Source organism: Euleptes europaea, chromosome 6 (assembly GCF_029931775.1).
Source record: "Euleptes europaea isolate rEulEur1 chromosome 6, rEulEur1.hap1, whole genome shotgun sequence".
Classification (NCBI taxonomy): Eukaryota; Metazoa; Chordata; class Lepidosauria; order Squamata; family Sphaerodactylidae; genus Euleptes; species Euleptes europaea.
The window spans coordinates 41,629,398-41,656,892 of record NC_079317.1 but is presented as its reverse complement, the minus strand read 5'-3'; the positions used below and the strand labels follow the sequence as shown (position 1 = coordinate 41,656,892).

Genomic DNA, 27,495 nt, shown 5'->3' with positions numbered 1-27,495 from the left:
TGGGGAAGGCAATAGCAAACCACCCCATAAACATAGTCTGCCTAGTAAACATCGAGATGTGACGTCACCCCATGGGTCAGGAATGACCCGGTGCTTGCACAGGGGACTACATTTACCTTTTTTAACCTATATAAATATATTTAAAGGATACATTTTTTTAAAATCTAGGCAAACTCTGGCTGTGCCCTCAGTTGCTTCCTGGAAAAGAGCAGCAGCAGCAACGGGGAGGCATCCGTCTTTGGCAAATAGAGCTCCCTGGTGGCTCAGGAGCTGCATCGCAGGGCTCCCAGACTCTCGTATAACTTGTTTTATATATCTTTATATATGAGCTTAATATTTGTAGTGGGAAAACACAAAATAAAGATTTCATACAAAAATATTATCTAAAACTGTTAAATCTGACTGCTTTTGAGATCACTAAAACCATATTTCCTTTTTTCTTTAAAAACGACTCGTCCATACAAAAAAAATATTTTTAGAGTACATATGATCAGGAAGTTTTCTTGAAACCTTATAGAGATGGTGCTGTAGGAAGTTGTTAACAGATATTACAAGTATTTAAAAGCAATGCAGTTTATTTACAATGTGCAGCAATAGGAATAGTTTTTAGGAACAACTTTGCTAAAATTTAAAACTTCATTATTCTAGTACTTGGTGAATAAAATAACACTTAAAAAATTTCGCAACACAAAATATAGTGAACACTAACATACAGGTACACCATTTAGTATTTATTATATGCATTTTATATACATTATTTTTAAACAGCTGTATTTTTGCTATGTTGTACAATCTTAAAAATTTGCTGATTCATAGTTTGTAAAACAGAAAACTTACAAAACTCATCAAAACTCGCAAACTGATCAGAAATATTTTTTTGGAAGACTAGAAAAAATACTTTATTGTCTTAATCATGCAGTTACACAAACAAAATCTTATAGTTACACCATAAACTGAAGCACATCTGAAAAAAAATAAATCAAAGCAAGGAATAACTATTCCAAACACGGCCAATTTCTGACTCTTGATTCAACTACTCTTGCATTCTATTTGAACTGCAAATAAAAACATTTTCACTCCAAAAGTTCTGAAATGACTTTCTGGAATCAACTTTACTCCAGACACGTAACTAGGGGAAAAAGTCTGTTGGTAACTTTTAAAACTATTACATGTCCCATTTTTAGTCTATTTTAGACTGTTTGAAGAGTGCCATAATAGATATACAGGGTCCCTTAACACGCTACATAAAAAGGATATAAAGACCAACAAAAAGTGAAATAAATAATAGGCCATTAGCCAGATGGGTAATCCTTGATAAATAAATCTTGTAAATACAGTAAGATGTACAAAATATCACATAGTGATAGGATGCCAAGATTAATTTTAAAAGTTTGTTGGGGAGGGCTGGGGGCATTTTAAGTTCCTTTGTGTCTCATTTATACCCTTCTTTACAGTCCTTTAGGAAGCCAGTTTACACACTGATGAATTAGCATCCTGATGTAAGGACTTAGCTGAGCTTTGTTAGGCAACAAAGGGAACCGTCTGGTTACAGGCTAGCGAGATAGCTGCGAGGTTTAGGGTACTATAATGCAGAAAAAACATTATCCATACAATCTTGAGCACTGTTGTGACAGGCTAAATATATATAAAAGACATATAAAAACTAGAATTTTATCCAAATATTTTGTGCAACTAATGCTAAATATTTTAAGTTAATTCCTTTTTTTAAAAAGCAAAATAAAGGTTTAAAAGGGGGAATTCTGTGGCATTTGACTGATAAACAGAAGATACTAAGAAATGCAAAGAAAGCTACTCTTGGAGCTCACTTCCCCCCACAAGAGCACCACATTCCTAACCCTAAGGCAGCACACAGAGTCCAAAATAAAAGTCTTTAATAAGATCCAACTCCACGTTCGTTGAAAGACACACCTAGAGAACAGACAAACGCTCAGTTCATATCCAGTCAAGGCTACAAATACTGGTTTTCCCCCCCCACCCCCAAAATACAGTAATTACATTTACATAATTCAGCCCATCGTCATTCATGACATTGTGATTTTGCCAATTGATGCCTGCCCCAAACACACAGTCTCTGCTGAGGCAGATTGCATGTAGTGTCTCATCAGTAACCGTTTTAGTGATGGCAGTGACGAATTCCCTCTTTTTGTCCAGGCAAACCTGCTATATGCAATGCAGGTTTGCTTTGTTGGGTCACACAAATACTTTGGCAAGGGCATCGGCTCCTGCACTGGCGATATATGCTTTCGACGGGTGAAAAGCCACATCATAAATGGATTCATCCAATTTTTTCCTATGGGCTGTTATTTCTTGCACACATGTTTTGCTGTCCAAATTCCATAATCTAATAGAACAGTCATGGCCTGTATGAAGAAGAAAAAAAGGGCGAGGGTTTTGGACATCACAAAAAGGCACTGTAACAAAATCTGAAAACAACGGAGGTGGTTTAACTTACTTCCAGACATCAAGTAGATTCCATTAGGGTCCACAGCTAAACTTGTGACAGCGTCCAAGTGAGCCACCATAGAATGGATCATTTTACCTAAGGGCAAGTACAGACAATGTAAGAACTCCTAAGCATTCATAGTTTGAAACGACAGATTCAAAGCACTGTTTGGCAGTAATATAATGAGAACCGCTTTTAGAAGTATCCAAAAGATGACAGCATTGTCTTGTCCGAAAATACGCTCTCAAATCAAAAGAACTTAAAGAACTTACAAAAGAATTTAAAAAGAAAAAATGTAAGGGGCCAGTAACCGATATGGTCCTTAGATTCCCAATTAAAAACAAGGGGGAACTCTCAAGGACTTGTGGGGTGGTACCTCCCTTTCCCCTCTATCCTCCTTTTCACATTATTTTCTCTTCCCCTTCCCTTGCCTCCTTCTCTCCTCAGCCATTCACCAACCTACTTTTCATCTACCTCCTGCCCAAGTTTGTAGAAAAATCTGTTTTAGGTAAGTGTGGTCCAGATTTAGATATCCACAGATACAGGAGCACACTTGGGAAACAGTATATAGATTTGGATTTTATTCTGTTATTTGTAGATGTCATGTTAGTGCCCTTATCAAGTTGACATTTTGGGTTGTTTGAAGTCTGAGTTTACGAATGTTCAAAACAAAACCAATAGCACTGAAAAATGGTTTGTAAGAAGGGGAATTAGTTGTTAACTTGAGGCAGTTGACTTCTCCAACTATGGCTCCCTATCCTCACATCCCAAACACAAACTTCAGCAACTTCACACTGCAGCTTCATATGTGAAGAGTTCACCAGATGTTACATTTCTGTCCTCAACTTAAGAAGTAAATATAGTTTGGTTGGCACCTTACCCGTTTTATTGTCAAAAAACTTGATGTGTCGATCTTCATGAGCTGTTATTGTTACAGGTAGTGTTGGATGACTTACTACCCTGTTAATATGATTGTTTGACTGTAAACCTGAAAAAGTAGGTAACAAGTTCCATGGATTGAATTTCAAAATGCATAATACTGAAAGTTCTTCAAAATTATTGAAGTACATAACTCATTATTTCATTAGACAACACTGTTCTGGAAATTGCTATTAAAGCCGTGTATTACAGCTGCCAAAAGTTGGATTCATCCTGAACCAAAACACACTACCATTCTAACAGAGACATCCAAGTACATCATTTGCTGATTAATCGATCTAATTGGGTTCTATCCAACCAACTATCAACAGATGCAAATTTTCCCGGTATTCTCTTTCCCCTAGGAGTGCCTTTCAAACCTAAAAAGACAATACTTGGAGTCATGGGATCTGAGTGGGCTGTGGTGAAGGGGGGAACAGAATCAGGCTAAACTTCCCCCTCTAAATTCCAGAGAGGGAGGGGGTGATTTCACTTCAGTCCCCTTCTCAGCCTATAAACCTCCACTTGCCTTTTTTGTCTATGCAGGTCCCATAACTCCATGAATCATCTTTGCAAGGGTCAACAAGAACTGGTGGGGGACATCTCTATGTGTGGCAGCTGGTTGGAAACAATCCTTTACTTTTATTACAACTGGAATATCTGGCATTTCATAGACTATTCAGGGACAACCGGCTATATTGTAGGCAGAGGAAGGCAGACGAAGAAGGGCACAAAACTACGCCTCGCAATCCATTGATTGAGAAAGTTGTTTTTAAAAGCTTGAATTACAAATTCTCCTTTGAGTCACATTCTGAAGGTCCTAACTAGAAGATGACTGGGTAAATGAAGGACATTTATTCTGCAAAAAGAACTGCAGTCTTTTTCTTGTTTATGCCTCTTTGAAGTAGCACATCATAATTCACCAATTTTACAGACAGGGATTCCCCTAGATACTTTCAAGGCCACCCAGAGAGTTCAAAGCTGACTAAGGATTTAAAACTAACTCTCCCAGAACATTTTTTAATGTTTTCATTTAATGTATTTTGTTACTTTGGCATGTATCTGGTCCACAACAACAACAACAAAACCCGTGGCAACAGAAGTCCTCTGTGAGTAGCTCATAGACATCACTGAAATAAAAGGCTCATTCAAGCAAGAATATATTTTTGCACTGAGATTTAAATTGGACAGTGGCATGAAATAAGGATTTGCCCTGTGCCCTTGGTTCAAACCATCTGTAAAACCAAATAGCAACTATAGAGATGAGGAACAAGCTATAAAGCAATTAACTTACCAGAATCTGTCTGTGAGGAAAGCATTACCAGTGACTGGGATGTTTCTAGATCATAGATGACTGTGTTGCCACTACTAAATGATGTCACCATATGTGCAGGATCACAACCTATAAAGTCAACTGATGTGGGTATTCCATACTCTGGAGTAGAAGAAACAAAATAGCACCTATTAAGAGAATTCTTTGTCCCAATTTCTACAATTAACTGGCTCTGTTGATCATAAATATTCCTTAACAATATCCCACTTTTCATCTATACAATTTAAGCCAACTGATGGATTTATAAAAATCCAATCAACTGTCTGTCTATTTGAAAACAGATTGCATTGTTCCCAGAACTTCCAAACAGCTACCATTCTAAACTGTTTATTTCTTAAAGAACTGTTAGTGGACTTCTAGGAGGTACAGGAAGCAGCATGCATCTATAACAGTCTTCTTAAGCCCATGGGTCAGGCCCCCCAGGCAAGGAGTCCCATCTGCTGGGTCAGGTGCCCTTAAAGAGCATTATTTCTGGTTCCCTTTTGGACAGACCTGCTGCTACTGAACATGTATAGAGAGCCAGGACACAACCCTCTTGCCTCTCTTTCTAAGCACACTAGAAAGAACAGCAGGCTAGCAAGGTGAGGTCACACAGTCGTGGATAAAAAGCTTCCATGTGTCTGGCTCTTGGCATGTTCCTTGCTATGGTACACCTTCTGGTGCTCATGTGGTGCTTTCTGTTCCCAGGTCTCTTGCTGTGATGCCCAAGCTTAACATCAGTTAGGTCATAAATCTGGCTCTTCCTCCTCTTTCTGCTATGTGACTCTGATGCCACACTTTGGCAGCTCACAGGGCGTCCCAGGCCTGGAAAGGTTGAAGACTGCTGATCTAGAGCATTACTGCAAACATCAACTTTGGATTAGCTTCTGACACTTCGTAGCTGACTTAAAAATCTATTCTTAATTTCTTCATCTGATTTACAACTTCTTTTTAATTTAAAAAAGAGACACCTTACCCCTGTTTCCATTGTAAGTGCAAATGCAGGGCACCTTTTCTGGTGGATTCCATAATCTAACAGTGCCATCTGCTGAGCAAGATAGTAAGTGATTCTTTATACCACTGTAAGTGAGACCCCAGACAGCATCTGTGTGAGCAATTAATGTGCCAGCTAGAACGTTTGGCTCTGTAGGGGGTGGGAAGAAAACAAAACTAATCAATTTCATATGAAAACGCAAAATGTTATTTAGTGTGGCTAATGTATTAAAACACGTTATGATGTAAACCAAGGATGCTTACCATATGTATCATAAGGATCCACATTGGGGCTAGGCATATTCCACCACTGTATAGTTGCATCAATACCACCACTAAAACACTGTTCTCCATTAGAACTAATTGCCAGTGACAATACAGGTCCACTATTTAAAAAACAAACCACAAAAGCAGTTCATTATGATTTAAAATATGAAAATAAAACCAAAATTCAGAAGTTTGGACTTTAAAGTCTGTATAGACTACTGGGTGCATTGCATATATAGTGTGTGTGTGTGTGTGTGTGTGTGTGTGTGTGTATATGTATGTATGTATGTATGTATGTATGTATTGGGGGTGCATTTATTTATATTCCCTTTTCTGTAAAAATTCAGCCGAACTACTTGAAGAAATCAAAAGCAAGCATAGTTAGGTTGACGTAACAGCCAATATGCCAAAACACTGTGCTGCAATTCCTTGCACTGGAACATAATCTTGCGAAATATTGTGGAAATACTTACATGTGGGCTCTGAATGTGTAGATGGGTTCTACATCGAAAGAGGCACTCCTGAAAGACAGAAGCCAAAAGGTGATAACTGTGAACACAATCTCAGCAGATATTAACTGTAACAGATCTCATAATGCAAATAACTAAACATGTACTTGCTTTTTGGCAGGAACTGTTTTTTGTAAGTTCCAAAGTTTTAAAGTGTGGTCCTCAGAGGCTGTAACCAGCACAGGCTCTACAGGATGAAAAGCTAATGCTCGCACTCCATCAAAGTGGCTGCGTAGCGTATACTTAGGATTCCATGTTTTCCGAAAGGCATCTTTATTGGCTGGCAGCTGTAAGATAGGAGGTTAACAAATACATGGAAGAGGAACAGTTATTGGCTTTTGCCCACAAACGCAAGGCCAAATGAAAGATCTTGTGGGCTTTTCATTGGCATATATAACAAGACGTAGATATCAACACATATATGTTTGGTATATAGTTTCTATAAATCTGCCCTATTAGAATTGTGTTGCCTAGTTTAGCATAATCTTGTGGTTTTACAACCAAACCTTTTAATTTAAAAAAAAACTTGCCGAGAGAATCTTCAAGATGTATACCAACTATGCCTGGCAAAGCCTGACTAATCAGAAGCTACCCAAAGGGATTTCCTGAGATCTAACAAGGATTTCCACACTTTGCAAGACTTCCTTTACAAGTACCTTCTTCCTGCTCCCAAATTCTGATTTATTATACTGCAATATAGCATACTTCCCTGTCCTTTTCCATACAACCATCTCAGTCTTTTTTATGTTTTTGATTTTTTTTGGGGGGGGAATCAAAATTCTGATCACAAAACCATTTTTAGGAGACCATAGTTGGTTCCAATGAACCATGAACAGATGGAATTCATTGTCCAGATCCCCCCCCCCTTCTTGCAGCCTCCTGTGTTTCTGAAAAGTCGGGGAACCCTCAAGAAATGAATGGGATGGAACACCGGGGACTGGAACCCAGAGAAAATGGACAGAAATCACCTCCCTCAGCTTTTCTGGAAGCTATTCTGTGAGTGGAGCAAGGGATCACGGAAAAAAACGTTGGTTCAATGCTGTCAATGACCTCTTCCTGCTGCAACCCTCCGAAGGGTCCCCATATACCTAGGAACAGCTTTTGGAGGGTGTCACAGCGGGCTGCAGAAGTGAGAAAGAGGTGTGATCCATGAATCACTGGATCCAACTCACAGTATTTTTGCCTCTGATATTTTTTTTCTGTGTCATCATGTAAGCGCCAGCCACAACTTTGTTCTCGTTTTTTGCATAGTAAAGAGCAAAATACATATTTCATCTTGTTTCATCAAACTTTTCACTTCATTTTGGAAACACCTTATTCTGATTATCAGCAATTATATGCAAGTTATTGTCAAACCCAATTTTATATAGGAATTTTTAAATAAATCTGCACTTACATCGTAACTGTAGTCTGCATCATTAGCTACTGTCAAGTCCGCAAGGTCTCCAAGGCCCAGTACACTTAACAATACATCATCTGAACCCATAATAAATGACTTGCCTCCTCCAGATGGAAATGTTATTGGCTCAGCTACAAGAAATAAAGATAGTTCCTTAAGTTTGGGAGATAAAATGTAAGAATTTAATGATGACAAAGTATTAAAGCCAAACAATTCACACACCATTTTTTATTTTGAAAAGACATTTTGTATTAGCTCAAACAGTATTTTGCATTTATCTCAATAAATCTTCGATAGGCCTGTATCAGCTAATTTCAAAAACCTGTTAAAATAATTGCAGTTGCTAGCATTTATAAATATTATAACGGCTTGAATTTTTCATTCAACCAGCCAAACTTGGATCCAGAAATTTCCAAAGGAACAAAGTTTGCATAACATCTTTGCTGATTTGCTCTTGCCACTTCAGCCCTCTGTGCTTCTCCAAAAACCCAATCAAGAGCAATTTGAAAAGAAAAAAACAATTTTTAATTATTCCCTTTCCCACCACAGCTCTCAATACCACACAGACGTCATTTCTAATGGTCCCAATTCTTAGGAGTGGATGGGGTAGATAGAAGGCTGCAGTAGGAAGAGAATGGATCTGCAAAGATCCATCTTGATAACTCCACATGTTTGGTGGAACCAAGACAATGCCTGTTTTATGCATCATGTTTATTTTATTTAATATCAATCACACAAAGGAAAGTAGAAAGGAATGTGACATCGGAATAACTGCAGTTTAGCTTTACATTTACACTTACCTTTTCAAACATTCATACACTATTATTCAAAATATAGTGTGCCCCTCTTTCCCTTTTGCAAAGAATCTTTTATCCAAAATGTAAAATAGAGAAACTAGTTTAATTAGCTATAAAATACAGCATTACTGCAAAACAGATTTACAGCATGCTTTGGTTGAGATGGTACAGATCTTAAAGTTTTTTAAAAGAACAAAATTAAACTCCAGTAGCACCTTAAAGACCAACAAAAATTTCCAGATTTTGTGAGTCAATGCTAACTACCTCAGATACTGATGGTCTCTGACGAAGTCACATTTGACTCACAAAAGCTTATATCCTGGAAAAATGTGTTGGCTTTTAAAATGCTACTGGACTTGGCCTTTGTTCTACTACTACAGACCACCTACCCACATGAAACTAATTTTTTAAAAGTTTTCTTTAGGAGCAAATTGTCCAGATAAAGAGAGACATAGCTTCCTCCTTTAATTTTCACCTCACTTTCCCAGTATGCACAAAAGAGTTAATTTTCAGCTTTATCTTTGTCTGCACCTTTATTTTACAAGCATGGACATTAGTCTAGTTATACCACAAACCACTTTTCAAGATACTGTTTTATTTAATATGTCCACGTTATGACAGCACTACTTAAAAAAATATAGATTGGAGTCCAGTAGTACCTTAAAGACCAACAAGATTTTTGGAATATGAGCTTTTGAAAGCCAAAGTTCCCTTCACCAGATCTGACTAAGGGTATCTGACAAAAGAAGCTTTGACACTTGAAAGCTCATAACGTAAAATCTTGTTGGCCTCTAATGTGCTACTGGACTCAAATCTAGCTGTTCTACTGCAGACCACCGTGGCAACTCTCTGAAACCATCTCATATAAATATGTAGATCTGGTATTGAGGCAAAACCATTTTCTTTGTAATTTTATGCATGCATGGACAGAATATCTACAATATTAGGAAGTGCTTCATCGTCTATGATTTCTACCTACATCAATTCTAATTTTATCTGCCTCTTCTTATGTTGAAGCTCTAGCAGAAACAAAACAACACATAGACAGCCAAGAGAATCAGACTCACTGTAAGAAACATGCATGGCATTGTGACCTATGGCTTTCACACTCTTCCCTCCAGGACCCTCAGCCAATCACTTTCAAATGGTGGATTGGAATGGGGGAAAGAAAAAAAAAGGGAGGAGTTTGGCAGTTTAACTGCTGGCCAGCCGACATGGTTGAGGGCTGTTGGACTTTGGGTGAGAGACGTATTAGGAGATATGCTGGTTGGGCGGGGAGTCCATTGGGGAATTTAGGTATTTTGAAGACAGGTAGGGTTTGGGTGCTGTTCCCAACAGTTAAAAAGTTAAAAGCCTTTCTGATCTATGTTATAAGTCTGAATCAGTTGATCAGGAAACCTGCTTTGTAACTGATACACTTTCTCAACCCCCAGCTCTCCATTAACTTCGTTAACTGTAATACTGAGAGGACTGGAGAAAAGAAAGAGTAAGAAACAAAGCCCCACATATCTGAAATAAACCTTTGTCTTAGTTGTTTTCGTTAAGCCTACTGTGTGGTTCCTGCAAGCTACAGTCCCCCTCATAACAGGCCAAGGGAATGCCAAGTGGCACCCTGAGCTCAAACATTGCTCTCACTGAGGACTAAGCCTCAATTATAAAACTAAAAGTACATAAAAAAAGAAGTTTGTAGGGTGTGAAATGTAAGTCCCTAGTTTCTAGGTGTTGTCACAGGCATGCAGTAAGGCTGTAATGTACAACCCCAAAATTCATAATTATGAAATTAGTGAATGAACGAAAAAGCCAAACACAAACATCTGCTATAATGCTAGCAATGGGAAAGGAAAACATAGCGAAGCAGAAGACAACATGCTACAATTTTCCACATTATGCAGCTTGCCAAAGAATGAGAGAAAACTTCGAGATGCGCTCTGGTGAGAGAGTGAGGCCACACATCCATTCCCTCTATCATTTATAAGCAGATCTGTTTAGCGGCACCGAAGCTTTCCATTTCATAAAAAGAATCCCCACCACCCACGGCTTATCTCCTAATAAATGCATATGGAAAAATCAGAATGGGCGCTAGCAGAGGGAAGTCTGTGCATGTTTAGATGTTAAAAAGTAAATCCCTATGACATTATGTCACTTCCATAAAGTAATGTATTGGGAACCCTGGTGGACTCCAAGCAACTCTTTCCAAAAAACAGTATAGGATACCAAACAAGGGATTTCAAAAATGTATTAGCACAAACTAGTGCTGAAACATCTCCTCACAATGATTCAATTTCAACCCACTGGCTTGCCACTTGAACAAATACATACTGAACTTTTGCATGGCCATCCCATGAATTCCTGGAAGCAATAGGCTCTTCATTTTCAAGATAGATCTGTGCTTAGGGTCTGACTATGCTTCACAGAGATTTTTTAGGAACAGAGTCTGGATTAATGCTGAGAGTCCTGCTAACCGCTACAACATGTTTTGATATTTAAGGTTTTTTTTCCAGAAAATATTTTAAAATGAGCTAACGACTCATCAGGTTCACTGAATTTCCTGGGATACAGCAGTGCTTTCTTTGGAGTGTTAAGCAAAGATATACCATACAGAATAATGTTATTGTTTACCAGCAGCTGCCCTTTTTATAATCCCTTTGCTACTCAGAATAAATATAGTTTTGTATTTTCATATACAAATTTCCTTTTAACAAAATCATCTGAGTAGTGATTTTCAGATACAAGAGAAAGGGCTGGACCCAGCATAGCATTTCTTTCCCTTTTATAACTCACCCTCCTGTAACACCTTGAAATAATGCTCCAGGGGGGATTTTGGGGTGTTTGGGGAAAGGAAGCTGCAAAAGCCATGCTCCACCAGGAAAAGTCCTGGCACCCACAGAAACGCTGTGCTGGATCCAACCCAAAGGCTGTGGAACATAAAGTGGTGGCAGACTTTTATAGAACCAAGAAGCAAGCAACACCCATGCCCCTAGCATTAACATAAGGTTCAGAGGGACTATGCAAGAGTGTGGTTTTAAAATTCAACCTTCTGAAAACAAGTAAGTAGGTGAACTTATTGTACCTTCCTCTGCTCTTGCACCTTCATGATCAGTCATTCTAGAAGAGGGTGGCCTAGATTGATTAATGACTCCTGAAGGGATGTGGGGTAGCTCATCATCGCCCAGATCAGCTATCATGTCCTGCAGTTTTGTCCTGTTGACCCCTGTAAATTAACGTCAGCAGCAAAGGTTCATTTAATTGCTACCGCATGACCTGACAGCCACTTACATGGCCAGTTTGCTAATCAGTAAACTTATTTTAATGTGATTTTGTTAAAGACACAGGCTTCAGTAAAACACATATCGTTGCATAACGCTGTGTGGGATAATGTTACAATTAAAACGAATCTTCAAGTTTAAAAAAATTATTGAAACTTGAGTTGTTCTAGTGTGATCTCTTTGTGCTCTGCTTAGAGGACAGGAAGCTTCAGTGTTTGGACTTCAAAAATATAATCTCTGAACAAATGCATACAAACCATATTTGCAACAAAAAATTCAGTGTTTATACTACAGGTTAGAACTGCTGAGAAAGCATAAAGTTTGTTTACCTAAAGAGGGGGGGAAATACAGAACAGGTGTTTGAGAGGCAACAAACAGTTTAACTTCCTTGTTCATTTTTAAAATAATTAGTAAATTTAAAAATATTCATCTTTAAACTTTTAAAAAGAATCTTTACTAGTAACAAGTTTCCTGTCACCCTCCCCATTTCTCCAAAGTAGTCCTACACATCCACCATCTATTGAGACTGAACATTTACCAAGCTTAGAGCACCTTTTGTTAAAGCAAACTGTACTTCCTCAAAAAGGTCACATCACATACTTTGGCTTGGATCCTCTATGGCAGGGGTGGGGAACGTCAGGCCCGGGAGCCGTTTAAGGCCAGCGAAATCATTTGGTCTGGCCCTTCATGGGTCCTGGCAGATCTCTAGCTCAGAAGGATCTAAAACTGGCGATCCGCCCCCTCCCACAGACAGGAATAGCCTCTATTCAAGGCAGATGCGAGTTTGTTTTGCTGAAAAAAGAAACCTTCCCCCCCCCCTTGCAGAAGAGTCATTAGCTATGGAGTGGCTAGGACCACCCAAGAAACTGTGTTAACCCTTTCCCACCCAGGCCATGGAGAAATGTATTCCCTCTGTACTACAAAAGGGCTGGGGGTGGAAGTGGCGACAATGGAGGGGTTAAAGGAGGCAGGGCCAGAATGTGTGTGTGTGGGGGAGTTCTTAGCCAGTGTGTCCTCATTTCATCCCTGCAGGCGGAGGTGGCAGGAGCCAGCTGCAGAATCTGGCCCTACCATGCGTGTGGCTGGATAGCTAAGCCCAGCTGGTGCAACAGACCATCCTGTGCCACCAGGTGGGCGAGTACGCCACTGGCTGGATGCCTGCCTGCTTGCCTGCGTGGGCGGGGTGTGTCATCTGGGGCAGCTGCCTGCTTGGGGCTTGGTCAGCTAATTTTTAAGTTGATAATTTTGTATGGCCCAAGAATGATGTTATAAATATCCAAATGGCCCATGACTTGATATTTACTTTTTTGAATGTGTTTAGCTTTTTGGAATATGCATGGGTGATGCTACAGGGAGATACCCTTAAAGATTAAGGCTCAAGTCACCTATGACTTGAAAAGAAACACAGCTACAAAATAAGGCAAAATCCATTAGTCATTAAAGAGAAATCTCTCTTTTTTTTTTAAAGCAGCATACTGAGTAACCTACTGGGACAAAATTCCTTGTCCTCAAATTTGGATCAAAGTACTCAGTGTGATATACACATTTTAAGTTCTATGGTACTCCTCCTGAGGCCAGAACTTTTTTTAAAAAATTGATCAGGAAGATACTCCTGGGAAACAGCAAGGAGCTAAGCTCTGCCTGCAGTCCCAATCTTAAGGGCTTAATAAAGACCTTGCATTCATGGCTCATTACCAATGCTGATTTCTCCACACCCATCTCTCCCCTGGACATCAGACTCTTCTGCATACCACACATAATCCCATCACGCCTGCTATTCACATTTACATACTGTTAACATTTACATACTAATGCTTGTCTGAATTCACTCTCCTCTACTTAAAGACAGATGGATTCACATTCTAGCTGTATCTGAAGAAGTGAGCTGTGGCTCACGAAAGCTCATACCCTGCCAGAAAATATTTTTGTTAGTCTTTAAGGTGCTACTGGACTCTTGCTCCTTTCTACTACTGCAGACAGACTAACATGGCTACCCACTGTGAATTAAGATGTAATTGTAATAGAGGCAGTTCTTGCAGACTAATTGTGTTAGAATTCTACGTCGTGCAAAACTTAAGCTGGAACAGAGAAGTAAATGGAGGAAGAACGTGCTGAAGAGTAAAACAATCAGCTAAACAGCAGGCCCATTTCCAAAGACTCCTTTAAAATAATCAGCCTTACTGTTTTTCCTAAAGATAATCAGAGATGACACTTTTTGCCCTTCTCTAAGCATCCCATTCCAAAGAACTGGGCTGCCACTGCAGAAGCCCAAAGATGAGCTGAAACTATCTAGCTTCCCTTGTCCATGGAACTGTAAGGAGCCCCTACTGAGATGGGTAGTGCTCTCAAGGGCTCATTAATTATTGGTACTGAAAACTGCACTTCCATTAGGAGTTAAGTTCAGTCAGTAAAAGGGTAAGACTTTCTGGACTGGATTAAGACATTGCCGTACTGGTGGAGTCAAAACGCAATATCCAACAAGGAAGGAACAATTCCTCAAATAATATCGGGAACGTCAGTGTTTTATACAACGTCTGAGATGCTGTTCTAGACCTGAAGTAGTAACTATTCCAGATAAACAAGTACTAGTTATTCAAACCCACAATGAGAAAATATCAGACGGTATAGAACTGGAAAACTACAATACCCCTGAATGTTATTATGATGAGGTTGGGACAGGGGGATAAGAGTCAACCACAAATATACCTTAATAGCTGGAGAGTCAAAAGGTAACTATAATTCAATACCCTGCAGATCATGGACCTCAAATGCAAGAATGAACATTAATCTCCACTAGCAGTGCCTGTCCTATTAAATCTGGAACCTGTAGTAACCATAAAACAGGACTGTGACCTTCCAGTTAGAGAGTCGGAAGAGTTCTGGCAGCTGGCAGTTTTGGCTTTCACTCAAGAAAGAGCTTGCAAATGTGGAAATTGGTATCAAATAGCAAGGGAATGATCTGAATGAGCAGTAGAGCAGGGATGGTAAATCATACTCCAGTTACTAAGACAGAGTTTTAAGTTTACTTTGTCTGAAACTATTAGGTGTGAATGAAGCAGGATGCTAAAGCCAGGCAAGACAATGCAGACAACAGATTAGGGTATTCCTAAACAGCAACTCAAACTGCTGTGGTTTTTAAATGCAACCTGAAGTTTTGTGTTACATACTAAGTACTCTTTACTTGGAAAATGTGATGTTTAAATGCTCTCTGAAATTACCACACAGTTACCAACTATGATAGTATTGTATTTTGCATGTTACCTGCCTTTGTTCTGTTGGAGAAAAGAACAATGCATATTTTAAATAAAATAATTTTTCAGTAAGGAAAAGATACATTTTGCGAATGCTTTTATTCTGCTGAAAACATTAAGCATTTGCTAGGCTGGGCAGCTATGTTGTTAGTTCCATCTCTAGGGTCTGTCCCAAGTAGGGAAGCTGATTTTCAGGCACCACTGCAGAGTTTTTTATCAGCTAGCTGTTCTGCCAAAAATCTTGCCAAATCTTTCCTTCTATATTTTTCTTTTTTCTGAAGTGACTGCACCATGTCTAATTTTCTCTGCATTTATTCATCTCTATTAAAAATTCTACTCAACGTTTGTATTTCTAAATTAATAGATTTAAAAAAAAATTCCAGTTAATAAATTAAAACAAGTCTTATACAGAAGAGTTTATATTTATATGAAGTCTAATGCAAAATTGATTTGAATCCAGCACAGCAATTCCACCCATGGAAATTTCCTTTTATTGCAATTTCATTTATTTATCCATCTGCGAATGGATACCTAGGAGTAAATTTATTGATGGGACTTTCTTTTGAGTAAAGAGCGAGCCCAAAATGTCAAATCTACAGACTAAGTACATATATTATAATTGTCTCTACTGTCAAACCCACTTTTAATGTTCATCCAAGCTTCTCTTCAAGGCAGCCTCCATTACGCTTTTCAAACTCATGCCGTTCTAATCTTACACAGCTTCCAAGTCCTCCAACTCATTAATAGAAATCTATTCCAGCAAGAAGGTGCACAGAAGCAAATGCTCTATGTACCTGTGGATTGGGGACCTAACAGCCAATGTGGCCCAAAACTCCCAAACGCTCCTTTGCTGCTCTTGAGATTCCACAATTAGTACAGCAATTCTGAAAGCTATAATGCTGAACCACTGCTTTGGGTCTACTTGCTACTGGATGCTTGCTTTCCCTGAAAACATATATCCTCTTCTTCCTGCTCCATGAGTCAGCCTGGAGGATTCTCGAGATTGTATGTTCATTATGCCTTCTCCTCTCCTTTATGTACAGCAAGATAAGGGGGCTGTGGCTCAGTGGGATAGCATCTGCTATGCATGCAGAAAGTCCCAGGTGCAATCCAAGGCATCTCCAGTGAAACAGATCAGGCAGCAGCTGATTTGAAAGATCTCTACTTGAGACACCCTAGAAAGCTGCTGCCACTCCAATGGTCTGACTCAGTATAAAGCAGCTTCATGTGTGTGTTCCAACGTTATTTCTGGATCTGTGGCAAACTAGAATTCCTCACTGGTAACAAATCTCTCTGGAATTCAAATCTGCAGGACAAGTACAAACCACAGTTTGCCAGTACATGCGAAACAGCAAACTATGTTGACCATAAACGTCGAAATCTTTCACCAGGCACAAGGCGAGGGAGGAAGTGAATCATCCCCTAGATTCATTCACACATTGTTATCTGAACCAAGACTAACAGTGCAATCCAATGCAGAATTTCTCCAGTCCAAGCCCATTGAATTAATGGATGTAGACTGAAGAAACTCTGCATACGACTGCACTGTAAGTGCCTTGAAGACAACCACTCTGTATAAACGTTAAGAGAAATAAAATATGATATATGACATGTTACCATACTTCCCTGACTTTACTCCACTCCACGGGCTGCTGCTTAGAGAAGTGAAGAAAGTGAAGAGCATGATGTCATGTCATGAGTCTCTTATCATTATCCACTGCCATGCATCCCTGCCATGCAACATCTAGTGTGAGCCTAGGTTAGTTTAAAAAAACAAAAAAAAACCTGCAGTGGCCACTCAAGAGCCAAAATGGGTATTAAAAAGAATAAAGATGATGATCGAGGATAGGTGATACCAATGAGTAGCGACAACAACTTCATTTGGCACCAACAATTAAATGTTCTGTCAGAACACAGCCATTTCACCTCATTACTTTTCACTGAAAATCAAATTCACTAAAAATTAAGCAAATATCTTCTTTTTAACCCCCCTGAAATTTGAGAATGGCCCTGTACAAGAAAGGAACAGGATAACTTAAAAGATGGGTGCATACTAAGTAGCGTGAATCAAGCATGTAATTAGGAATTCAAATGAGTAAATCAAAATTAAGCTTCAAAATTAGGTTTCACGTCAAATTATGGCTCCATAATAGCAGCCACGAGGGCACCAATCCCTGCCCCCCTCCCCCCACGAATTCTGGATGAATTGCACAGAACTCAGCACAGAAATCAGACTCTCGGTTCACAGTGGCTTTGCAGAACCCCTGCACGAGGGGGAAGCATTGATCCTGCCTTCCATACAAAAAAGGAAAACAAAAACTATTTCCCCACCCCAGCCAGACTGTCCGTATGAAAAATCCTTGACACTCCCCAAGCCCTATGCAAATGCTAGAAGACTGGAGAGCAGGGCTGGGTCTTGTTTCACTCGGAACGGGACACTTATAGATGACAACAGCAACATGAAGTGAAACGAGGGTTTGGTGGTCACTACAAGGCAATTGTTAGTAAGCCAAGCCAAAGTCTGTGGACCCCCGTTGATATCTTTGGCATTTATACAAAAATCTTTTCTGAACAGAGTTTTTAAAAACCCCAACATTTTATTAAAATTTGGAAAACATGATCAAAGTCAAAAACAATAGGATTCATTTGTAGTTAGCTCAGATTTTTACATCATCATCTTTATAATGTATTCCTAGGGGATAGTGAAGCAGCATAATTTGTTCTTTACCACGTGCTGCCAAATGCAAAGTCCAAATTTCAAATTCAACTGCAGATCAAATTTTGATGCGCCAATTTATCAATGGAAAGTTAAAGTTAGTTGCCCCCAAGCCTGCAAAGTGTTAAAAATGGAAAAACAAGAACATGTTTCAAAAAACAACTGTCTTCCACATGGATTCAGAGTTGTGTCAAGATTCAGAATCTGCACTTACTCTTTACCCCTTTCTTCCCCTTTCGTTCCTTCTTGTATTGCTCCTTCAGTTTACTTATTAGTCCCTGGTCTACATCCCAAACCTCAGCAGTTGGGGACAGGTCATCTTTGTCTACATGCAGCATATTATTAAAAGAAAAATAATCAGCAATTGGCAATGCAACTGTCTGTGAGTGTTACAGGTTAATCATCAAAATAAAAGGTGTTATTCAATTACACTTCAGCATCTTAAAGGTGCAGTTTCAGTTACTGTTTTGTAAAAAGCTTCAATTTTGGTCATATCTTTTTTCATACTCTTTCATTAGGCTAATTTGTCAATAATGAAAACATTTTCATTTTTTTCTATTTACAGATATAAAAGAATTAATGGCTTTACTTTAGTGCATGAAATTACTGCATCTTTAGTAAGACAGTATTAAAAATTATCCAGCCAGCACTGAATAAGCAAATAAATATAGTTCATGCAATATCATTCATTAAAGTGCAAACTGAATTGTCAGCACCATGTTGTTCATAAAACCACCATGCACTTTCCTCTATTCTACATGCAGTAAGATCTAGTAGCTCTAGAAACAGACCAAGATATGACACAACACAAAGGGTAAGTCGATTAAAATTACTGAAAATATAGATGCAAGTCAAGACAGTTTGGCACACCTTAAAAATTCTTCAGAATTTTATTTGTTTGCCTTCTTCTTTTTCCTGTTTTTATTTTTAAAAGACCATAAACTCAAAGTCTACAAATCCTGCATCCCAAGAACCCATTACTATTGGGTGGGTGGGTGTGGGACAACGGCAGGATGGTTAGTCTGCCAAAAATTGAAGTGGTGGGAATTCAAGCCAGATCATAAACACATTACATGGAAGTTCCACTGAAAACAGTAGGTCTTATACAAAATATCCTAAGGTACAGTGTTCTTTATTCAATTCAATTCAATAACCTTTAATAGGCATAGTGTGTTCTTTATTTAAAATAAACTTAAGCACGCTTAATTCAGTAAAGGTTACAGTACAAACCAGACACTTGAATAGCAACATCATGGGCAAATGTTTTGAAAATCGGACAAATATTTTAGTGTACTTGCTAGTAAGCATGACCCAAGAAACACTTTTATAAAACTATAGCTGTAATCCCACACCCACTTACTTAGGAGTGAGCCTACTGTAATGGGGGAGTGCTATGAGCTTGCACAAAACTAGGCTGCAACTTTGAAAATATTTCAAAAAAAGCGATTTTCCCAGTCAGCAGTCTTCCTGATATAAGATGTATAAGGAATTGACGGTCTTTGATTACTTTTCTAAACAACACACTTTTTTGGTGATTGTGTTCAGTTGTGCAACTTGTTCACACAGTAGTTTGCATCTCCAGAAAATATCCTATAGCAGATACTCCCTTTCCCTGACCTCCCCATAGTGGGGACAAGCTAACTCATTAACTGGGCGATCCTGCAAATATTTGAATGGGAGACCATTCTGACCCTGTGAGATAAGATCTGGCTCTACTCTCTTCACTCGGCCTCTTCTCTCTAAAATAAGACCGCAGAAGAAGGAAATATAGGAACCCCCCTCCGATTTTACTCCAGGAACAACCCCAAGCGTTTATAATGTCCATTCTGCTATCAAATTATACAAAATTAGTTCTGATTCAAGAAAACAAGCTGGAGGCATGACCTCTTTGTTTCTCTTCATGTAGAGATCAACCATTAAATATGATGATCCAGAAAAAGGGTATGAAATAGTTTGAATGCATGAAACGTGGCTCATTCACAGCTGGCTATGGGACTCCTGTGTGGAACCAGGACTCTGAATTATGATTTAACAGAAGAAGATCATGAATTTACAACGGGCTGAACAAAGTGGATTTATTTTTAAACACAAACCAGCATCGTAACACTAATGCAGAGTTGTAAATAATAATTTGGTGACAGTCCCTCGACTCCTGTGGCTGCTCTCACAGACTCCTCCTTTGCCTTCTTGTCTCAAAAAGGTGGGGTCATAATTGCTACGAGCTCTTGGGCTAGAAGGAACAAAAGGCATATTTTGTAAAACTTCCTTTTTAACACACTATAAGAATTCCATGAAGGACTTTCCACACACACCCACTCCCCACTAACCTAATACACAGACAAATGCCTGAGTCGCAAATGGGGACATCGACAACTTCTCTCCATTCTAGCCTTAAAAACTAATAGCATTTAAAGCTAGAAATAACAATAAGCTAGCCAGAAGCACAACATAATCCTAGCAGTACAAGCAAAAGTCATCACTATGGCAGCTGCAAACAGGGCTCTATATTTATTAACTGTATCTATAACGCAGAGGGGACCCTAAGATATTTACATCGTTCTCCTCTCCAAAATTCCATGGAAGAGTGGCGATAAGAACCTGGGTCTCCCTGATCCTGTCCAGCACTCTAACAACTACATCACACTGAAATGATGCAATCCTTGGCCACGTGGGAGGCAATTTTTGTTTGCTAAAAGTGACCAAGCAAGCAACAAATTATAAAGTAAGCATCACTAAGACAATAACTATTCATGAACTAAGACACACATAAGGATAATTAGCAAACATGTAAAACTTGGGTTTGCCAAGACACTATCAATATGTTATTCCTCCCTTCTCTGAGGGAACAAGCTATATAAGAACCACTAACATTTTTCCAACACTAAAATGTTTCAATCTTGCCGACTCTTCTGAAGAGAACATTAAATACTTTTATAATTATTCAGTACACTGAAGTTTTCCTCCAGATCAACAACAATGGGATGCAACTGTTTTCAAATCAATTCCCATGAGGGGTCCTAATCCTGAAGTTTAAACTGAAGTGCTGTATGTGCTTACAGCTTGTTAATTGAAGCAGAGAAGAAAGGTGAAAAAGATCATTACAGTGCGAAGGAAAATCCAGAAAAGTAATGGAAGCAAATGAGACGTGCTACTTGTTCCCACCAAGCAAGACTTTTGATCTTACAAGACAACAATTAGCTGTAAAATATACATGTTGCTGCCTTGTAAGACCAGAAATCTTGTTTAGTGGGAACAATAGCACGTCTCACTTGCTTCCATTACTTTTCATGGATCACTAGAACTTTGTTTTCTGGGAATGAGAAAGGAAAGGAAATAACTTGAAACATCTAAACAATAACAGCAAATAAGAATACCAAGCAATAGATTTAAAGGAATATTTTCATACTGGATGGGACAACATGCACACCTGCTCCTTATTCTAGGGATTCCAGAATGAAACCTATTATTGTAGCCATCACTGATTGGCAGACAAGTTCATGTAATCTCATCCCTTGCCACCTCACCAGAGTGAATTCTTTTACAACACCAACAGCTCTCTCACTGTCATAAGACTATTCAGGACTCCACCACCGATACAGCTATGCCCGGCCAGTTGTTGACATGAATTTTCCTGTCTGCAGAGCAGCCCCATGGGCCATGGTTTCTCACATAGTTGAGCAGAGGGATTTATTTTATTCATAACATTATAACTCGGCAAGTTTCATGAAATCAATTACATCTTTACCTAACAGACAAAAGTTAAGTTGTGATGGAAAAGCTCCTCCTCATTAATTTCAATCATCTCTCCCACATCCTGCTGAATTAGGAAAGGGCAATTTCTCTAATTAGCAGAGATTTTTGTTTACTTTGTGGAATCTGAAAAAAAAATCAAAGCATGCAAGTACAGATTCAAACGAGCTCAAAATCAGCAGCAAATATTCTGTTGGTACGTAAAAATAACAGACCGTATTTGATTAAGAGACAGAATGCTGGTACATGGGTATCTCCATATTATACAAATGAGGGAGCGTGTATCTATGACATAATTGACTAATTTTATCCAATACGCCTCACACAAGGTAGCACAGCTACAGGATGTATTTGGCCTAATACTTGTTCCATGATTTTCTTCAACATTAGTATCCAATCACTGACCTATGAAATTTTGGAAACAGCAGTATCAATTGTAAACTACTAAATTTCTGAACACTATTTTCAATACTTTTTTTTTACTGTCTGTTTCATAGCAGTTAATATCTGAACTATTTAAACAGCAGCAATTTAAGAACATCAATTTGAGAAGTAAAGGGCTGAGCTCTAAAGGGCCAAGTAAGCATTGCCAGACATAAAAGGGATCAAATCAACAGAAGGGCTAGCACTCCGTAAGCATAGCAGTCAGCAGTGCAGCCTTTCTACTGTGCTTGAGAGTTGTCTTTTAAAGCCCTAAAGAGGAACTTGCCCATAGGTTAAGATCAACCCGGACTACGCTTTTCCTCGTGCCTGCCTGGAGTGAGCTAGGTAAGACTGGTGGGTAGTATAGAGTGTGCTTTTCCCCCGTTATGGTACAATACACCAGAATATTCTGCCCTAGGATCAGTCCCCTTGTTACTGGCCTGGCACAGGATGGTATAGATAGTTCTCTTCCAGAGGACTTTTGAGAAGGACTGAATTTAATTTGTCCATTTTATGTTCAGGCCCTGGGCCATGTGTTCTTTTTCTAATCTATTTCCCCCCGCTATATCTCTGATGATATTGCTATTTGTATTTTTAATGGCAAATCAATGGTTTGCTCGGTTCAGTATTTATGGCTATTACTGCTGATTTTCTAGAGTTGAAATTTTAAAGGTTTGAGCAGTTTTTGTGATGTGTAGCTTGTTTTAAATTTGTATTTGTAATGTTTAGTTCCTTTTTAAGTTGCCCTGAACACCTTGGTAGATGGCCAGGTACAGATATAATAAATAACATTAGAGACAAATATGTTATTTCCGATTGAATATTAGTAAGCATCCTTAATACCTTAATTCCAAATATAGTGCTTGGAAGCAAGTCCTATCCATTTCAATGGAATTTCCAAGTAAGCATGTTTTTTTCATTACATCCTAAAATATTAGTGTTTATATAGTCACATACTTCAATATATTTTGGGCAAAAACCAACAATTTTGAATACCTGGCAATTTCACCAACAACAAATCAACTTGGTTTTCAGCATCTCCAGTATTATTTTCTTAAAACACAAAAATAGTGATGTACACAAAATTGCTTGGGGTAAGGGAGGGCAGAGAGGAACTCTGCCAAGTAGATTGACAAAACCTATGATTTGTTTAAGCAAGAAATTAAAAATTAGAAGGTAGAAGAAATAAAAACTTTTACCACTGCATTTTGGAGTTTAAATTGTGCCTAGAACTTTAGTCTAAGAAACAGGACTCATACGAAGACAGAAAACAAAATACATAGCATACCTCAATCTGAATTCTATTCATCTCACTAAATAGGATAAAACCTGTTGTTCTATTTTCTTGCTTATTTTTGTAGTGTTTGAACACCACATATACGCCACTCTTTATCTTAATGCATACACAAACTATTATATATTTATAGTAGGATGATTACTTAACCATTGTTCATTTGAGCTTCTTACCCCATTCTGTCCCATCCCCTGAACTCCGTGCCTCTCCAGCTCCCTCTCCATCTTCTGCTGTTACTAAGAAATCAAATTCTTTCAAGGCTTCTTCTGTGTCAGGGTCATCTGTAAGGTCAGCAGCTAGCCCTTCATTTCCAATCTACAAGGGATTGTGACACAACCAACATTAAAGGACAATATGGCACAATTTTATATAGATAGCACCTTCCCCCCTCCAAGATTCACATACTGCTTATAAATATTCCCTTATCCATCTTGATATATGCAAAATAGTTTCATATCAAATCTAAAATAAAAAATTTGCAAGTTAAGACACCAAGTTTGCCAAAACTACTACTAACATAACAGGGGAAAGATTATTGTTGTTTTTCATACAGATATCCTGTTGGAATCAGTGATGTTGGGTGGAGTCGTGGTAAGAGGTAGGAATACCAGCGTATATCTGCATATCCACAATTAGGTAATCAGCAGTATACTACATGACATCTAAACACAATATGTATAGCAATAATAATATGTATGAACATTTTGCACACTTGATAAATAACCAGTAAGTGCTTACAGAGCCAGTTTTTGTAACGGAACCCAAAAGGCACATATAGGGCTGGATCCAAGGATTCTTTTCTGATGAGAGGACTTTGCATTTAGCAAAAAGGATACCATGATTACAAACCCATCCATAAGAATAGGTTGGATCCAATGACTCCTTTGGAGAATGACTTGGCAGAAGGGAGTGCCTAGGCCACCAATTTGAAAAACATTTCAAACAAAAGAAAAGGGCTCCAACATACTAAACAACTAGAATTTAGAAGTTACTTGTATACTTTTCTATACCTAAGGCAGATACAGAAAATAAACCACATTTTAAAAGTGAGTTTCTGCAATATTGTACTTAAGATTTACTTTTGCATGCCTGTGAGCGAACTGGTAAAGGGGCAAAGGGTTTCCTTGAAGGTGATTTTTATTCCAGCATCTTGACACTACCAAAACATGCAGTTTCCCCATGAAAACACAAACAGTTCATCATTATTCCTCAAATAAAATTATAGAGTTGCTACCAAACTACTCTGCAGAGTATTACAATGAAAGCAAACATCTGTAAGAAACATTTCTACTTTGTCCAGGAATGCTACCTCAAGAGATACTTGGCTAAATAATGTAGAAAACCTGATGAAAGGTTAAAGGGGGGGGGGATCTGAAGTTTAATTAACAGCAGGTGTGCCAAAACTCTGAATTTTATTTTAAGAATTTTCTCCATAATTATTATTATACTAATATTATCTTGTGGCTAATCACTTGAATTAATTTATTAATATATTACAAGTCATTTTCAGTCCTCTCTGAAGTTGCAGGTGCACAAATTATTACTACAAAAAGAACTGTCTGCATACTGACTGTACAAAGAGAATACCCACACAGTGAAAACAAAACTACACATTAAGTGGTGGTCATCCTTTCCAGATCTGGCACCTACCTTTAATCTCCAGATGGCAACATGGGACCCATCAACAGTGAGCATGTGTCAGGAAGTAATGACAGGAAAAGAAGGGGCCTATATGATAACCTCATTGTCAGTGGAGCTGCATAGCGTAACATAAGTGTGCACCAAGCACTGAACGAATGGTGGATGTGACCATGTCAGTCTGTGCCAGGAAGTGATGAGAGGGAAAAAGGGATAGGGGTTGATCCTGCCTGTATAAAAAGGAATCTTCTCCACCTTGCCACCCTGCTGTATGCGCGCAAAGAGGCACACACCCTTGCTCTATATGCATCTCCACTAACAACAGGTCCTATCAAAAAGCAGTTTGTGACACATCAGTTGGGGCTTCACTATCATACCTGAGCATTCTGACCCTTGAGTTGAAGACTAGTAGATTCACAGATCCCACCTGACAACAAATTAACAGTATTGGATATTTTTCAATAAAAGGTAATTCAGACTTATTTTTACTTTGTGTTTTTTATTTATCCGATGTTTTTCTTTTCCTTCTGCAATATCTTCTATCATGTCACTCTCTTCTTCTTCATCACTATCATCTGCATTTTCCAAGAAATTAAATGTTTCAAGAACTTCACCAGGGTTCCTATATAAGGGAGAAAAAACATTACCAATAAATTTGGCAAGTGGCTATGACCTGCTAATTCCTTTCAGTGTTAAGAAAATCAGTTACTTCAGTCAAGAGAACCTTAAAATATTTCCAGTTCAAGCAAAAAGCATCTTTCTCGCTCTGAGGGGGAGAGCATCTTGCCATGGGTGATTCCCATTTGTCTGTCAAGGAGGAAGGAGTAACATTATTCCAGACTTCCTATCTCCTGTGTGGAGTTACCCATTTTCCTCAGCTCATTTCCTGCCTCATTAAGGAGAGCAGGCTTTTGTATGAGCTGCTCAGCAAGACCCCTACAACTCAGCAGAAGGCATTTAATACTCCAATTTCTATGCTTTTATACCTGTCTTCTCATTTCTTTATATACTTCAGTTCTTCGTTTTGGTCTACTCCTACCCCCCTCCCTTTCTGAGGTGGAATGACTTAGAGGGAGTCAAAAAGTTCTTCCAATAAGGAAGAAGGGAAAATGTCTGAGGAAGATATAATAGACCCAGAGCAACCCAAACCTCTTTAACCAAGAGAACTATCAGAGACTATTAGCCAAGGCTATGATGGAACTAGATCTCTCAGAACTGGAAAAGAGACCAATCCTAAATCCAAACCCAAACAAGGAAATTTTCCCCAGATTGTCTAGTACAGAAAAGTAGTCCCATTCCCAGAATTCTTAGATGACCAATGAAAAAAGAATGGGAAAGCCCTCTTTCTAATAAACCAAACCCAGGTTTAGCAAAAAGGTTTTATTCTTTGCTTAGCCATGCTATAGATCTCTTACAGGTTCTCTTACAGGTTCCATCAACAGATGCTCCTGTGATAGCATTCCTCTCGGGAGGCTTGGTTTCTAAAGACAGTGATGGATCCCTAGTGACCATCTGTAAATCAGATGATGCTCTCAGAAAATCCCATGAGGCCTCAGCCCTTGCAATTGGGGCTTCAGCCACAGCACCTCTCTTCATGAGACCTTCCATCATTTGGACTAGGAAGCTAGTTCAGCTGATTCTGGAGGAGAACAAAAAGACTAGGAAAGCTATCCATAGGCTCTTTAAAGCAAATGTCACTCTGGCCACACAGTGCTTTTCCTCCCATGCTATGGTGTTGCCCGTAGCAGCACACAAGAGCCTATAGCTCAGAAAATGGCAAGCAGATTACCATTCCAAGCTAATATTAGCATCCTTTCCATTTCAGAGAAATAAATCCTTTGGAGACAACCTGGACGACATCCTGATGGAAACCAGGGGTAAGAAGAAAATCATGCTTAGAGAATATCTGTACCTAAATGACCTGCTGATTAGATCTCCAAGCCTAATATAAGCGCACGTGGACATTCTGTCTGCCACTCAGTGCCTAGCCCACCATGGGTTCCTTATCAACTAGCCAAGAGCAATCTAATTCCATCACAGCAGATAGAACATCTGGTGGTCACAGCAGATTCCCCCATAAACAGGCTGTACCTGCCAGAGGAGAAGAGCCAGAAAATCTCAGGCATAGGAACACTACTGATAAATTCTGGGTCATTTTCACTAAGGACTCGGGCAAGACTACAAAGCCTTATGGAGATCTTCCTTCCGATTGTGAAACACTCTGGAAACCCATTGGCAGACCTTTCCCCCTCAGACCTCAATCACTGTGTGCCCAGGTTCATCTTCAGTTTCTAGATGGCAGAAACAAACAGATGCCCTAATGTCCCCCGGCCACTGGATCTCCTTTATACCTTTCCACCTATTCAGCTAATATCAAAGATCCTGAGGAAACTGAGAAAAGAAAAAGCAAGCCTGATCTGCATGGGCGTCAACTGGCCGCACAAATCCTGGTTGGCAGATTTCAGTCATTCTGGACATGCTTCAACAAAGGCCTCTGT

At 39.0% G+C, this 27,495-nt stretch overlaps 1 protein-coding gene across 4 annotated transcripts in view; it reads right to left on the bottom strand.

Annotated features, from left to right (window-relative positions):
* Positions 1 to 713: 713 nt before the first annotated feature.
* The window catches only part of STRN3 (striatin 3), a 46,187-nt gene continuing 19,405 nt past the window's right edge, over positions 714 to 27,495 (bottom strand). Inside the window, exons 6-18 of one of the 4 annotated variants that reach the window (XM_056852149.1) lie at positions 25,487 to 25,619; positions 23,533 to 23,674; positions 18,107 to 18,217; positions 11,730 to 11,870; positions 7,860 to 7,993; positions 6,575 to 6,750; positions 6,428 to 6,475; positions 5,952 to 6,073; positions 5,671 to 5,838; positions 4,677 to 4,817; positions 3,345 to 3,452; positions 2,474 to 2,560; positions 714 to 2,381 (exon numbers count right to left, since the gene is read on the bottom strand). In XM_056852149.1, coding sequence (XP_056708127.1) covers positions 2,212 to 2,381; positions 2,474 to 2,560; positions 3,345 to 3,452; positions 4,677 to 4,817; positions 5,671 to 5,838; positions 5,952 to 6,073; positions 6,428 to 6,475; positions 6,575 to 6,750; positions 7,860 to 7,993; positions 11,730 to 11,870; positions 18,107 to 18,217; positions 23,533 to 23,674; positions 25,487 to 25,619 — 1,681 coding nt within the window. In that variant the 3' untranslated portion in view covers positions 714 to 2,211. The remainder of the gene's footprint in view (positions 2,382 to 2,473; positions 2,561 to 3,344; positions 3,453 to 4,676; positions 4,818 to 5,670; positions 5,839 to 5,951; positions 6,074 to 6,427; positions 6,476 to 6,574; positions 6,751 to 7,859; positions 7,994 to 11,729; positions 11,871 to 18,106; positions 18,218 to 23,532; positions 23,675 to 25,486; positions 25,620 to 27,495) is intronic. The other 3 variants (XM_056852151.1, XM_056852150.1, XM_056852152.1) reach the window with 3 other exon arrangements.